Source organism: Phocoena sinus, chromosome X, assembly GCF_008692025.1.
Source record: "Phocoena sinus isolate mPhoSin1 chromosome X, mPhoSin1.pri, whole genome shotgun sequence".
Lineage (NCBI taxonomy): Eukaryota > Metazoa > Chordata > Mammalia > Artiodactyla > Phocoenidae > Phocoena > Phocoena sinus.
In genome coordinates, this window is record NC_045784.1 from 96,312,436 (window position 1) to 96,326,168 (window position 13,733).

Genomic DNA, 13,733 nt, shown 5'->3' on the forward strand with positions numbered 1-13,733 from the left:
AGAACGGAATGAATTCTATACCCTCTCCCTATCCATTCTGCAACACCCATCAAGCCCAATTTCACGGTGAAAAGTGTCATTTCAAAGCCTGTGGGGATCTTATCCTCCCGGGTCAGGCTGGGACTCAGTGGTAAACAGGAGGCACAGAGAGGGCAGTGTAAAGGCAGCTTTAACATTTTCAGTGAAAAGAGCCAACTTGTTTGTGGTTTTGATTTGCTTTTAATAACAAGCTCCCTCAACCAAAACTGATGAATTGGCATAAGAACAAGGGTACAAAAGGAACATCAAGGGGCCTTCCAAAATGCTAACCAAAGGATGAATTCTCTGCTTTGGGTGGCCATCATTTTATCCCTTGGAACCAGGAGATAAAAAGATGCAAAGCTTTTAATATATGCTTCGCAAGTATATAAAGGAACTGATTAGACCATGTGGCCCGTGGTGGTGTTGTCTTAATACTTTATAATCACATTTCATACTTTAAGCAAATGCAAATTCTGCCACATACTGCCCCTGAAAGGCCATTTCACTGCACACTGAATTGAAAGTAATCACTGACACAGCGTAAATAAAGCCTCTGTTGGGTAAACACCAAAGCATTTTCCACACAGTATTGCATTTTAAAATAGCGAAGTTTATTGTCAGTGAAAAGATAGGCACAAAGTGGATTCAAACCTGCTTAACTTTATTGGAACTAGCTCAGTCAGTTACAGAATGGGGTCTCAATCATTATGGGGCCACATACATTTTAAACCAAAGGTGATCCCTGTCTAGCCATCTGCCAACCCCAGCTATCCATTTTACAAACACATGCCATCAATCACAAGGGAGGCCAGAAGGAGGTTTGATGGCTCCATCGTTGCTACCGGAAAAAAATAAACAAACTCCCAACACTTGTCCAACTGATGATGGATGGTACTTGGAAGCTATATTTCCCATGGCGGGCTAAAATTGGTGGCAATTAGCCCATAGCTGATGCCTTCCTTTGAAAACATGTTCAGTAAGAATGCACACATTTTAAGTAACACATTCCATATGTGAATAGGCAATTGAGATAACAGGAGATGGTATGGCTAACAGACATGAGAATATCATTCATAAAGGTTAGTGCACATGTATACACTTGAAGCTGCCGCATTATGTTTAGGCTCTTCATAAAAAGTAGTCTGGGGCTTCCCTGGTGGCGCAGTGGTTGACAGTCCGCCTGCGAATGCAGGGGACGCGGGTTCGTGCCCGGGTCCGGGAAGATCCCACATGCCGCAGAGCGGCTGGGCCCATGAGCCATGGCCGCTGAGCCTGTGCGTCCGGAGCCTGTGCTCCGCAGTAGGAGAGGCCACAACAGTGAGAGGCCCGCGTACCGCAAAAAAAAAAAAAGTAGTCTGCACAATCAGTTTGTTCCATTTTCCAATTGGTGTCCCCAACCCAACTGTGTGACAAGAAAAAGAATGCACGACGGGGCTCTCGGTGTGTTTCCTATGGCAGATGACGGCAGATATTTCAGGTTCCTGCTATCCTGTCATCCTGAAGCTCAAAAGCAGCATTGAGAATAAATCCTTCATTAAAACAGCAATCAAGATACATGATCTTAAAAGACAGCTCAAGCTAGTTTTATTTAATAAAAAAATTGTTAATAGGAATTTTATATCAAGTAAAGTTTGTTCTAATGAAGTTTTTCTGTACATGGGACATTGGTGTACAACTGACTTAGAAGGTCCCCAGAGACCACCAAGCAGTACAAGTTAAGACAACAAGGTCACCCTCCTGTCCTGAGGTGCCAGTAAAATGCATAGATAGATGGGAGTCCAGAAAGATCCCCCAAATGTTATTACATCCACACAATCATGAAAAGGTGGCTAACTTGAGATTTCTCCCATAAACCTGAAGTTTTTAAATGACACCTATTTTCTGAAAAGGCTGAGATTTTCTGAAAAGGCTGGATCTATCTTCCTCGTAAACATAATACACTGACATGGACTTCTTCCACCTCTTAGATGTTCCATATTATTTTAGCAAATTACCTGTGATAAAAAATTGAGCCAAAAGGAACTGCCTCTGGTGTGAGGGGGCAGAGAAGTTGTGGAAAGTTCAAAATAGTAGTTGGCCAAGAAGTTCCTCCTTTCCCCAAAATATATGAGTCTAAAGAGATGGCTGCCCCACAGTGTGGAATGTATGACATTTGTCACCTTACAGAATGTGATTAAAACGATGGCTCCCAGAGCTAGCAAAAATTCTGGCAATGTGTCATAACCATGAAAGGAGTAGATGAAAGGTTTCTTTTTATTTATTTTTTATTTATTTGAATAGAAAGTAGCAGTCCTGAAGTTTGCTACTTGTTGCTTCTACTATTTGAAGGATTTTTTCCCCCTGTGACTATAGGGTAATATGAGTATTAACACAACTGCACTTTTAATTTCTATTTGGGATTCACTTGATGACTGAGGACTCGTGTAGGATGATCACTTCATCTTTGAAAATGTCAAGACTGGCTGAAAAATCACATCACCTTCCCTCCTGTCTCTCCCTCACCACATACAAAATAATTCCTTTTAGGAATGACCAGAAAAACATTGTTAAATATACCATTCCTATACTCGCAGAGGAACCCTGTAAGATGATCCAAGATAGCCAATCCCATAGCAAGAAAAGTGAGGTTGATTTCTTAGGGGGATGTTTCATGTGGCTCAGTGTTGAAATAAGGATCAGGAAAGGGAAAACCTTGCAAAGGGCACTGCAGGAGAGGCAAGATAGGAATTCAAAACCTTGGACAAATTACTCAAGCCAGGGACATTTTCCAAAATGCATGTGCCCTGGACTGTGTCAATGTCTTTTCTTAAAGTGGGGCTTTTTGTATATAAGCGTTTCCCAAATTAAGCATGGTAATCGGCAGAGTGGAAAGCTGTGTTGTGTGATCTTGAAAAAGTCACTTAACCTCTCCAGGTCTCAGATTCCTCATTACTAAAATGAGGGCGTATGGCTATATTGCTAAAGTTCCTTCCAGCCACTATGCCTCACAATGTAATATATCAGGCCTACTCTTCTATGAATTTGGTTTCTAACTAACATATCCCCAAACCTCTACCCCCCCGACCCTTACCTAATACCCCCACTCCCCTCACCCCCCCCAATACCCCTGAAAACTGATCTTAATGACATTGTCTATGGATTTATCACCTTAATGAAGGGCAGAGAGGCGACACAGGGCAGAGACCTGTGGCAACAGGCAGCCCTTCTGTGTCCCTGGAGGCAAAGCTTGGAGCCATGGCCTCCTTGGTCCCTGCCCACATGTGCGTTTCCTGCTGCTCTCCAAAGGTATTTCAAGATGGAGTCACTGGCAGTGAGAAGAGGTAGCTGAGGATACTGCTGCAGCCTCCCTCTCCCCTGACTGCAGCGTAGTACTTTGGGCTTCTGATGCTATTCCCTTGGAGGTGATAGTCATATATGCCTTTTAAGATGTATGCTAAGAATTTGGGAAAACAACACGAGTTATTTCAAAGTAGTCACCAGAAATTCAAAGCATTCAACCTGTCAACGAAAAGGCTTCCTCATTTTGCAAATGATTGGCAATTTGAGACTGGTGACACAGCCAGTGAATTTGTGCTGGAGAAGAAATAAACACTAAGCAGGTTGGTCTTGGGAAAGGCAAGCGAGCTATGTTCCTGGCTACACACAGACCACACAAGTCTGCATACAGCACCTCATGCAACTCTCCATCAAGGCCTCGGATGGTCTAACTCCCTAAGAGAGAAGAAGTTGTACATCACTCAGCTAATTTACTCTCCTAGCATCTGAAAGCAATATATTAATTATCCAAATGCATAAATTACTCCACAGTATATATATGAATGTATGAACCTCCACAAGGGAACCAAAAGAATCCACTTCCAAAGCACCACTGAAATAAAGATAAACACAATCTCCTGGCCCAGGGTAGCTGGGAAATTGGGAGGGAAAATTAGCTCCAGCACCCTTCCACACCCCAATACTCCCTACCTTTTCTCCAGTTTACATAGCTCTTAAAACTATTCCCTTTCATGTGCCCGAGGTGAGAGCTCTTTCTGGATGCTGCCTAGATGGAAACTATACAAAACAGCACACACCCAAATCCTCTCTGGCTTCGACTTCTGAACTACATGTTACACACTGTCTTCCAAACATACTGTGCTCTTCGATTAAAGAATGATCCAGAATATGGAAATGCTAAACAAATTTCAGCACATTGAAAACACTGATGTATATCCAGCTATTAACAGTCCCAGAATTTGTAGAAATCCAAACAATAAACTTTAGAGCACATTCTGATTGATCTGGCTTTAGAGGTACTCTCTAAGCGTACCAGAACAGACTGGAGTTCATATGGTATTACCTAAGTACTATGTTGTTACAATAAAAAGTCCCTTTAAAAAACATCCCCCCACCCAACCCTTGTCCTCACCCTCAAAATAAGAACAAACAAAAGGGAAAAATGATTAAAAGCATTCTTGCTGATAAACTGCAGCTCTTGATTAGGCCATTTAGATGAGATATTCCACCATCTCTGCATCAGGCTCTTGTCCCAGGATCTGAATGGGAGCTTTTCTTTCCAGAGTATTGGAGTGGAAAACAGGGCCATCTAAATGGAAATAAGGGGTTAGAAAACACTTAGGGACAAGGTGAAAACTCAAATTTTAGAAGTGGCTTTAGAGCCCCCCATTAAGCCTAAGGCAAAGTGACATTGGCCCACTACACTCCCCCTGTTGTTCACCTGAGCATTTACTTTTACTGGGAAAATGACCTTGACTCATCCCCGTTCTATCCTGGAGAAGTCATTTATAGACTCTCTGCCCCTATCTCCTCTGATTAATCGGCTTTAATTAATTAATTAATCTGTCACTGAGGGCAGAACCCAGGGCTACCTGATCCAGAGAATTACTACCTGTCTTATCTGGATTGCAGCTCAAACTTGGTATAGACAAACGACGTGGTCCAGAACCGGCAGCTGGACTCGCAGGAGCCTCAGCCTGAGCCAAAGCTGGAGCTGGAGCTGGAGCTGGAGGAGCAGCTGCAGCCGGAGCTGGAGTTGGTGCCTGAGTCTGAGCTGGAGCAGAAGCCTGAGCCGCTGCTGAAGCCGGAATTGGAGTTGGAGCCGGAGCTGGAACCGGAGCCGGAGCAGCTGGAGCAAGCTGAACAGCAGCAGCAGCAGCAGCAGGAGCAACAACAGCAGCAGCGACAGCAGAGGCAGCAGCTGGAATCTGAGCAGCAGCAGCAGCTGGAGAAACAGCAGCAGCGAGAGCAGCAGCAGCCGTTGCTGGAGACGGGGCGGCGGCGGTGGCGGCGGCTGGAGCGGCAGCAGCGACAGCCACTGGAGCAGCAGCTACCGTGGTGGTGGTGTTGGTGGCAGCGGTGGCAGTGATGGCGGCAGCAGTGGCGGCAGCAGCAACTGGAGCAGGAACAGAGATGGGAGCGACAGCTGCGGTTTTGTTGGGTTCCGTTCCCCGTTCTGTTTGCGTGCTGCAGTCCCGGCTGCCTGTCTTGGAGTGAGCTGACAGTAGGGGAGTCGAGGGCGGCACAGGCGAGGGGGTGGAAGGGACAGACTCGGCACGGTAGTCTCCACCCAGGAGGATACCTACAAAGGAAAGAGGGAAAGAGCTTAGAAAACTACAGGCCATTCCAATATAGACATCTGATTACCTCTTCTTCCTTGCAGGAGGTTCAGGAGGAATAGGAATGGTCCCAAATTCTCTACTTTTGCCTCCAGTGAACCCAGGAATCAGTTTGTCAGGCACCTCCCACCGTGGCTAAAAGCTTCTTTCAGACTTGGCAGATCCCTTCTGGTTCTCATTCTTTAATCCCCCAGCGAAACGTATTAAACCTTTAAGTGTCCTGGGTATCTGTTCTGATTTATTTTTCCAATGGTGATTGATTTCCAACGAGCTGTCAGAATGCTTCTACTTGGTTCCACTTATAACCAACACCAGCCATTACCAAACAGCTGGAAAGGATCAGGGAAAGAAGTCTGTTGTCACAGAGGAGTGTGATAGTAATTGTGTGATCTAAGGTTCTAACCATGACCATGGTCCCCCAAATACCTACTCTAAGCAAGGGACACTGCAAGTGTCAGAGGACCAAGAAAGGTATTAGAAGCAACAAAGAGAGCTAAAATTAAAATATACATAGCTTGTTTCCTCAGGCTCCAAAAATGTGCCTCGTGGTATCCACAGTACTTCTGGGGTTTTGATTAGAGGGGAAGGAATGGACAGGAATGGAATGAAAAAGTACATTCTGTTCTCATCTCAGAATATTCTGGTAACAAAAACCTGCCACCCAGCTCCATTTAGCTTAACTAGAACTCTGCGTCCTCCTATTATATGGGAGGAAAGAACACAGAAAAAGCTGGAATTTTGAAATTTTCAGTGACACGAAAGCCACATGGGCTTTGGACAAAGACAAAAGGTTCCGCATGGCCAAAGCCAAAGCTGAGAAGTTTTAAGAGGAAATTGAAGTTATCTTCTTTCCCACCCAAACAGGACTCAGGATTCTTATCGTCTAGGGCTGTGGCTTCAACCAGTGTTCTCTCAGTGAGACTTCATGGTGTCTCCTAAATATGCAGTCAGCCTCTCAGGAGGACAAAACCCAACCAGGTATATCTTCCTCTCTAGAAGTGGGACTATTACTCCTTCTCATTGCCACGTGGGCACATATCCAAGTCAGGGCTCTCTTTAAACGTGTCACTTTAATCTTCCTTATTTACTGTCATTACCTAGGCTCCCCTTCCAGCTCTTGTCATCCCGCTTCTCTTCCATGATGGGGGTGCCAGTCAGGGTGGAAGAATGGGAGAGCAAGCCTGATCCAGCATTGGAAATGGACATCAGAGACTTTGCTGGCCGCATGGATGACAGCTGCTCTGTCTTACTTGGCTCCTTCCGGGAACGCTGCTGGAGTACCTTGATCATGGCATCCTTCTCAATAATCTGGGCATGGAGGGTCTTAATCCTAGGAGCCAAAGACAAAGAACATATAAAACATTGTTCTGGTCTCACTTCCTGCATGGACTTGAGCTTCCGTTATATTTTTGACTAGGGGGTGGTCTACTTATTTCTGAGTTGTAAGACGAGAGACAGTGTGCAACAATTTTTAATGCACACCCATATGGGCACAGAGGAACATCCAGGAGTTGTCAGTTAAACCTTAGGAAGCCAAAGAAAAGTATCTGTGAAAAGAAGGGCTGTATATGAGAGAGTAAACTGATGTAGTGGGTACCTTAGTGAAGAATCTGAGTCAATGGAAATGATGAGTCAGTCAGTGAGAAGACGAGAACTTCTAAGAATGGGCTACTTCGGCTAATAAGTAAATGATCACGCGCTTGTAAGAGACATCAGATGCCCTATCTCCGAGTTTGAGTGGATGTTCTTTTTTTTTTTTTTTTGTGGTACACGGGCCCCTCCCGCTGTGGCCTCTCCCGCTGCGGAGCACAGGCTCCGGACGCACAGGCTCAGCGGCCATGGCTCACGGGCCCAGCCGCTCCGCGGCATGTGGGATCTTCCCAGACCCGGGGCACGAACCCGTGTCCCCTGCATCGGCAGGCAGACTCCCATCCACTGCGTCACCAGGGAAGCCCTGAGTGGATGTTCTTTTACCGAGCACTCTGCTGTACCACAGAGTTGAGGTGCAATGCTAGAAAGAATACCTCAGAGTGCAAATACCAACAATTCAGTTCTGGCAGAGGGCATATGGAAGCAATTTACCCAGGACAATGGGAAAAGCAGTGTTACTTGGAATTCCAGAGTTAGTGGGAGTGATCAAGGTAAAGGTCATTGCATCTCAAATCCTAAATAACAGGCTGGCAGGGGTGCAGGGGTGGGGGGAGGCTGCATTATCAGGTTCCCCTGTTGTGAATGAAGATGCTTGCCCTTCCCTACTGACCTATCTGGTCTCCATATCATCTCAGATCCACCAGAGTCCAGATCAACATTTTACCTGCCCTCCATGTCAAGGCAACGCTTGTTGGCCATCAAGATTTCTTCTTCCTCCTTCTGGATGCGAGCTTCTAGAGCTGTGTCATAGCTGGTGTTAGGAGAGTGGCTGATGACTGTTGTGTCCCTGGGAAGGAAAATGGCAGTGATAATGACGGGAGGGCAACAAAATCTCTGTCCTAAGTCAAAAGCCTTAGGCTGGAAGGCCCTACACTGAAATCAAACTTATTAGGAAAGGTCGGTTTCTGGGTGACTTACTGATAAGAATCTCCAAGATGGGAAGGTTCAGCTTTCAGAGCTAGAAGAGGTTATTGACAGACATAAGTGCAAAAGTCAGTGATGAATTCTATGAGAAGTGCACAGGCTTGCCTTCAGAACTAGAGAGACACCCTCCCAAAACCTCTGGCAGAAAGTCCCTTCAAGTTTGTAGATCATGACCAGGCAATAGGAAGATATTCATATTTCCACTTTATATGATTATTTATATTACATATGAGATATGCCCACTTTATTCTCATGACAGTCATGAAGGGGAAAAGGCTAGACTTTGAAGGAAGTCAGATAAAGTACCAAAGAGCTATTGCTACATTCAACAGCAGTAACTCCACCTGAGTGTTTGCTAGAAATGAACTCTAGACATGTCAATAGCCAAGTTCAGGTAGGGCATGGGAGCTGAGTGAGAAGCAGGGCCTTTGAGTCCGTGCCGCTTGATTCCTATCTAAGCTATATCTGAAACATTCAAGTGCCAAATCAATGAGTCTCCCCCAACTAAGTGACTAATCTCTTGCCAGAGTCCCAACTGCACGAGGGACCATCATGTTCCATCTGAAAGTGTCTCAGGCCATTAACTCAATGGGTAATTAATAAGGAGAAGAGTGTGTGTGTGTGTGTGTGTGTGTGTGTGTGTGAGAGAGAGAGAGAGAGAGAGAGAGAGAGAGAGAGAGAGAGAGAGAAGAGAAGAGAAGTGAGGAAAGGAGAGGAGAGGAGAGGAGGGGAAAGGATGTAACCCATGGGCAAGGCTGATGTCTAAACAGCACAAGTCAAAGACATAATGGGAATCCTATACCCTCCTGATAAGTGACGTCATGCATCTTTCTTTAGTTCATTTAGAACTAGTGGTAGAGAAAAGACGGAAGGGAAGAAAGAAAACTGGATCGCATTTGAGTAACTTGGAGGGAAAGAAAACGAGTTTAGGAAGAATGTTGATGTAATTATATTGGTCTTAAAGAAAACCAGACTATAGGCTGAGGAAACAATGAACTGGCACTGCTGCATTATACTTCCTCTGAGAATGAGGATCTGTGGGAGAACTCCAGGCATCTCTTCTGCTGGCAGCTGGTTATGTCCTGTTAGCATAGAGATTGTGACCAGTGCAGATGGCTGTGAAGGAGCAGGGAAATGAAGAGGCAGAAGGTTGGTATTAAAGTTGGGGAATTTTGGTGAGCTTCTGCAAAACTACTGTTCCCCAAAATGCTTGCACCTTGTATGCAAGGCGGAAACAATTCATTTGAATGGAGAAATAATTGGAGAACAAGAAGGGAAAGGACCACAGTGGCTTTCATCATTTGCTAAATTCAAAATATTTTAGTATCTCGGAATTCTACACTTGCTCTAGTACAGTTCACTGGCTTGTAGTCCTACTGGGAATGGCCCCTGTGTTCCAAAGTACCCAAGAGGAAGCAGCATTGTGTAGTGTTGAGAGCACAGGCCCTGACTATAGGCCATGCCAGGGTCAAGTTCCACTTTCCCTAGTCCTCTGCCACTAACAAACTCTATGAGCTCAGGAATTGGGTTAACTGCTCTAAGCCTCAGGCTCCTTGTTTGCAAGATTGAGATAATAATTATACTTATATCTCATGGGATTTTGGGGGGGATGAAATGAAAGTGTGCGTGTAAAACATGCAGTGCCAGGCACAGTAAAAACACTCGACAAGTTATTATTAAGAGAGAAAAGTGTAGGTAGAAAGAGAATAACATACAAGAGAGTATGAGTTGAATGAATTCCAGCTCTTGGTATGATCCTGGAGGCGATCCCCGCAGTGCAGAGTTCCAATGTGATGGCAGAGGCTTCAGAGGCAGGCCTCTTTTAAAAGTGCATAGTGTCTAGGGACACTGGGGACTTGAGCGTACGGTTTGTCCCTGGGGGAGCCACTTTCATTGCATAAAAGACCATTCTGGGGACACAGAGCCCTGCCAGCTAATTGATATGGACACTGTGAACTCCTCAGGAATGGAGCCTGAAAATGTGGGGCACTTAGTGAATTCCTACAGAGCTGCCAGGATGGCCTTCGACATCAATCTTCCTTCTAGAAGACTGGGGCTACTGAGCAATGGCTTAAGCAAAAGCAAGCAGGCACAGCATTTGAGGGAGCAACTTGGCCTGCTAACTTCCAGTACTCTGAGCCTACCCTTAAGCACATCAGTAGAGAGATGCTGGGCTTGAAATGACAACCTACAGACCCCAAACCACATTATCCCTGAATTACTATCCTGCACCTCAAATTCTTAAGTAAATGGTTTCTGGCAACTATTCCTCCAGTCACCTTCTCTCTCCTTCCTCTGATGAAGTTATCCCCGTCACATTACTTACACTGCTTTCTAGAATGTCACCCATGACCTCCTAATTAAAACATCTAGCGGCCTTTTAAACTTCAAGTCCATCTTTTTCCTATCGGTAGCACCCTTTTGTTTATTTAAAATGGGAACTCAACCATGAGTGGAGCAGTGTGTTTGAAGTTCCTGGGAGGCTGGAGAGTGGATGGACATGGATAAGACTAGTCCCCGACTGTAGGGAACTTGCAAGGGGAGGGGGAAAACGTAGATAATTAACTATTACAGAAATGAGTTTGGACTTTATTCCAATAGGCAGTGAAGCTTATTAGAGCTTTTCAAAGGGAATGAAATGATCCAAGCTGTGGTTCAGGAAGACAGCATTATCTCTGCTGAAATGTAATGGAGGGATTAGAGGAGCCATAATACTGGAATCGGGCAGACCAGTCAGAAAGGTTATAATCCCAGCAAGAGATATTGAAAACAGGACCCGGCGAAGTGGCAAGGGAAATGGAAACAGGCTACAGGAAGCAGAATTGCTAGAACTTGGAGACTATTTAAATGTGGGTGTTAGGGAGAGGGAAGAATGAATGAGGACTTTGTTGTTTCTAATTCAAATGACTAGAAAAGATGGCATACTGCTCGTTTTCTGTGATAGGAAACCAAGGAGAACTTTCTTTCTTTTTGGAAAATGCCTATAATGGTTTTTTTTTTTTTTTTTTTTTTTTTTTTTTTTTGCGGTACGCGGGCCTCTCACTGTTGTGGCCTCTCCCACTGTGGAGCACAGGCTCCGGACACGCAGGCTCAGCAGCCATGGCTCACGGGCCCAGCCGCTCCGCGGCAGGTGGGATCTTCCCGGACCGGGGCACGAACCTGTGTCCCCTGCATCAGCAGGCGGACTCTCAACCACTGCGCCACCAGGGAGGCCCTATAATGGGTTTTGATTTTAGTTACAGTGGACTTAAAGTGTCTTATGGATAGCCATATGACAATATCCATCCAACAAGTTGTTGAAAATTCTAACTTTAATCTTAGAGATGTCAGAGTTACTATTTGAAGCTATAGTAGAGAACAAGATAACTAAGACAGAAGGTAGAATGAGAAGAAAGCAGAGAACGGAATCTGAGAAAGGCCTCCACAACGCAAGACTAGGTAGACATGCGTCACGTGTGTGACCAGTTTCTACCTTCTGCTTTCCCTTTCTTTACTTCCTTCTTTCCCAGATTTACTTTGTCCCAAATAAAAGTGAAATATTGCACATTCAGAGAAAGGTAACAACCTGATTCAGTAAATGCAAAGAAATAAATTACTGGTCGATCAGGTGTGTTATCCTTTTGCTGCTATTCAGAAATAAATCACCATTTGTGAGCTGAAACTAAAAATCTGCACTGCCAAATCAGTTCTTCTAAGATGAACTCCTACTTGGTAGTAATTTCCCTCATCTACATTAAGCATCTGGAGAGGAATACTCTAGGAACACAATAATATGAAGTTATAATATAGGCCATGTTTTTGTGATTATTTATAATAGTCTAAGAAACTAAATAATAAGCCTCAAATAGTAACTCCTGAACAGGTAATACTCCCTATTTCAGCATCTTTGAAATCATCCTATCTGGGAGGCAGCAGAGTACATATAGCACTCAAGGTGTCAAAAATGTAGATTTAAGTCCTGGTTCTTCTGCCTCTTAGTAGCTGTGTGATCTTAGGGGAATTCTTTAATTTGTCTGTGCCTCAGCTTCCTCATCTGTAGAATGGATACCAGTACTTCTCTCAAAGAATTATTGTGAAGATAAGCAATAACTGTAAAGCGCTTAGAAGCGTACCTTATATAGTAAACACTACATGTGATTTCTTGCATTGACAGCTTTCCCTTTGACAAGAGATGCTTCACAGAATCAAAATGCCAGAATGGGTATAAAAACAGATAACCCAATATGTCTTCTCACCTGAGAAAAGACAGATGTCTATTCCTATATTAAAAATCTATATTTTATTATTCACAGTGGCCAAACACTGGAAACAATCCGAATATCCGTCATCAAGTGAATGCATAAACTGTGGTACATCCATGCTATGGAGCACTACTCAGCAATAAAAAGGAATAAACTATTGATATACGCATTAACTTAGAGCAAGCTCAAAGTAATCACGCTGAGTGAAAGAAATCAAACAGAAAAAGTACATATTATATGGCTCTTTTTATATGACGGTCTAGAAAAGGCAAAATTACAATGACAACAGATGTTGTCTGGGGTCAGGCATGGGAGGAGGGGATCAAGTTAAAGGGGCATAAGGGCACTTTAGAATGTGTCCTCTATCTTGATGGTAGTGGTGGCTACATTATTAGATACAATTACCAACATTCACCAAACCAGACACTTAAAATAAGTGGTTTTTAAATACGTGAATAATACTTCAATTGAAAAAATTCTACAACTACCATTGTACGACCCCAGCAACATTTCCTAATTGCACAACTTATTACTTATGTATGAGCTATTATTTTACAAATATATTAAGTTTGAGATACTTAATGTCTCAGAATAATAAGCAGAATACACAGAAACTGAGCAGGCTGGTACAATGTGGCACTAGATTTAAGGATTTAAGTTGTATAGAGTTAGAAAGCATTTCCTTTCTTCTTTTACTTCTTCCTTTTGCCCTCTTTCTTTTTTCTCCTTTTTTTCCTTCCTTCATTACTCAAACATACGTTGAGCACTTTCCATCTGCAGCCAATATCCTAGGCACTTAAAAATTATTTTGGAAGAAAATAGAATATAAAGCCTTTACTACAGAAAGGGGTGGAGAACAGAACCTTGGTCAGTACATTTAGGGTTGGGAGGAGGGAAAGTGAAATCACTGGACAGAAAAGAAATGGCAAGAAGAGATGTTGGAAGGGAAGGCAGAAGAGCCCACAGGTTCTGAAACAAAGTTTTCTGAATGTTACTTTCCAAATTTGAAATCTCATAAAGAAAGAAAGAAAGGAGGAGAAGGAAACTAATCTCCGTGGCAGAGCATAAGAAGCAAATCTTTGGAAAAATAGTATAATCTTAGCAATAGAAGGGTCTGGAACAATCACCTAGTCCAATTCTCTCATTTTACAGGAATTCAAATACAATCTCTCAGTCTCTTCTGTGGGTTGTATTAATAGGCATGCAAAAGGTACACAGTCCAGATATGGAATGTTTGTCTGGGAAACTATTACAAAGTGTTCCTATTAGGTGGGAACTGGCT

General features: G+C 43.8%; 1 protein-coding gene across 4 annotated transcripts in view; it reads right to left on the reverse strand.

The window, feature by feature from the left end:
- Window positions 1-610: 610 nt before the first annotated feature.
- The window catches only part of AMOT (angiomotin), a 63,021-nt gene continuing 49,898 nt past the window's right edge, over window positions 611-13,733 (reverse strand). For all 4 annotated transcript variants that reach the window (XM_032620479.1, XM_032620482.1, XM_032620481.1 and 1 more), the window contains 4 exons: window positions 7,951-8,073; window positions 6,734-6,966; window positions 4,910-5,599; window positions 611-4,606 (listed from right to left, as the gene is read on the reverse strand). In XM_032620479.1, coding sequence (XP_032476370.1) covers window positions 4,509-4,606; window positions 4,910-5,599; window positions 6,734-6,966; window positions 7,951-8,073 — 1,144 coding nt within the window. In that variant the 3' untranslated portion in view covers window positions 611-4,508. The remainder of the gene's footprint in view (window positions 4,607-4,909; window positions 5,600-6,733; window positions 6,967-7,950; window positions 8,074-13,733) is intronic.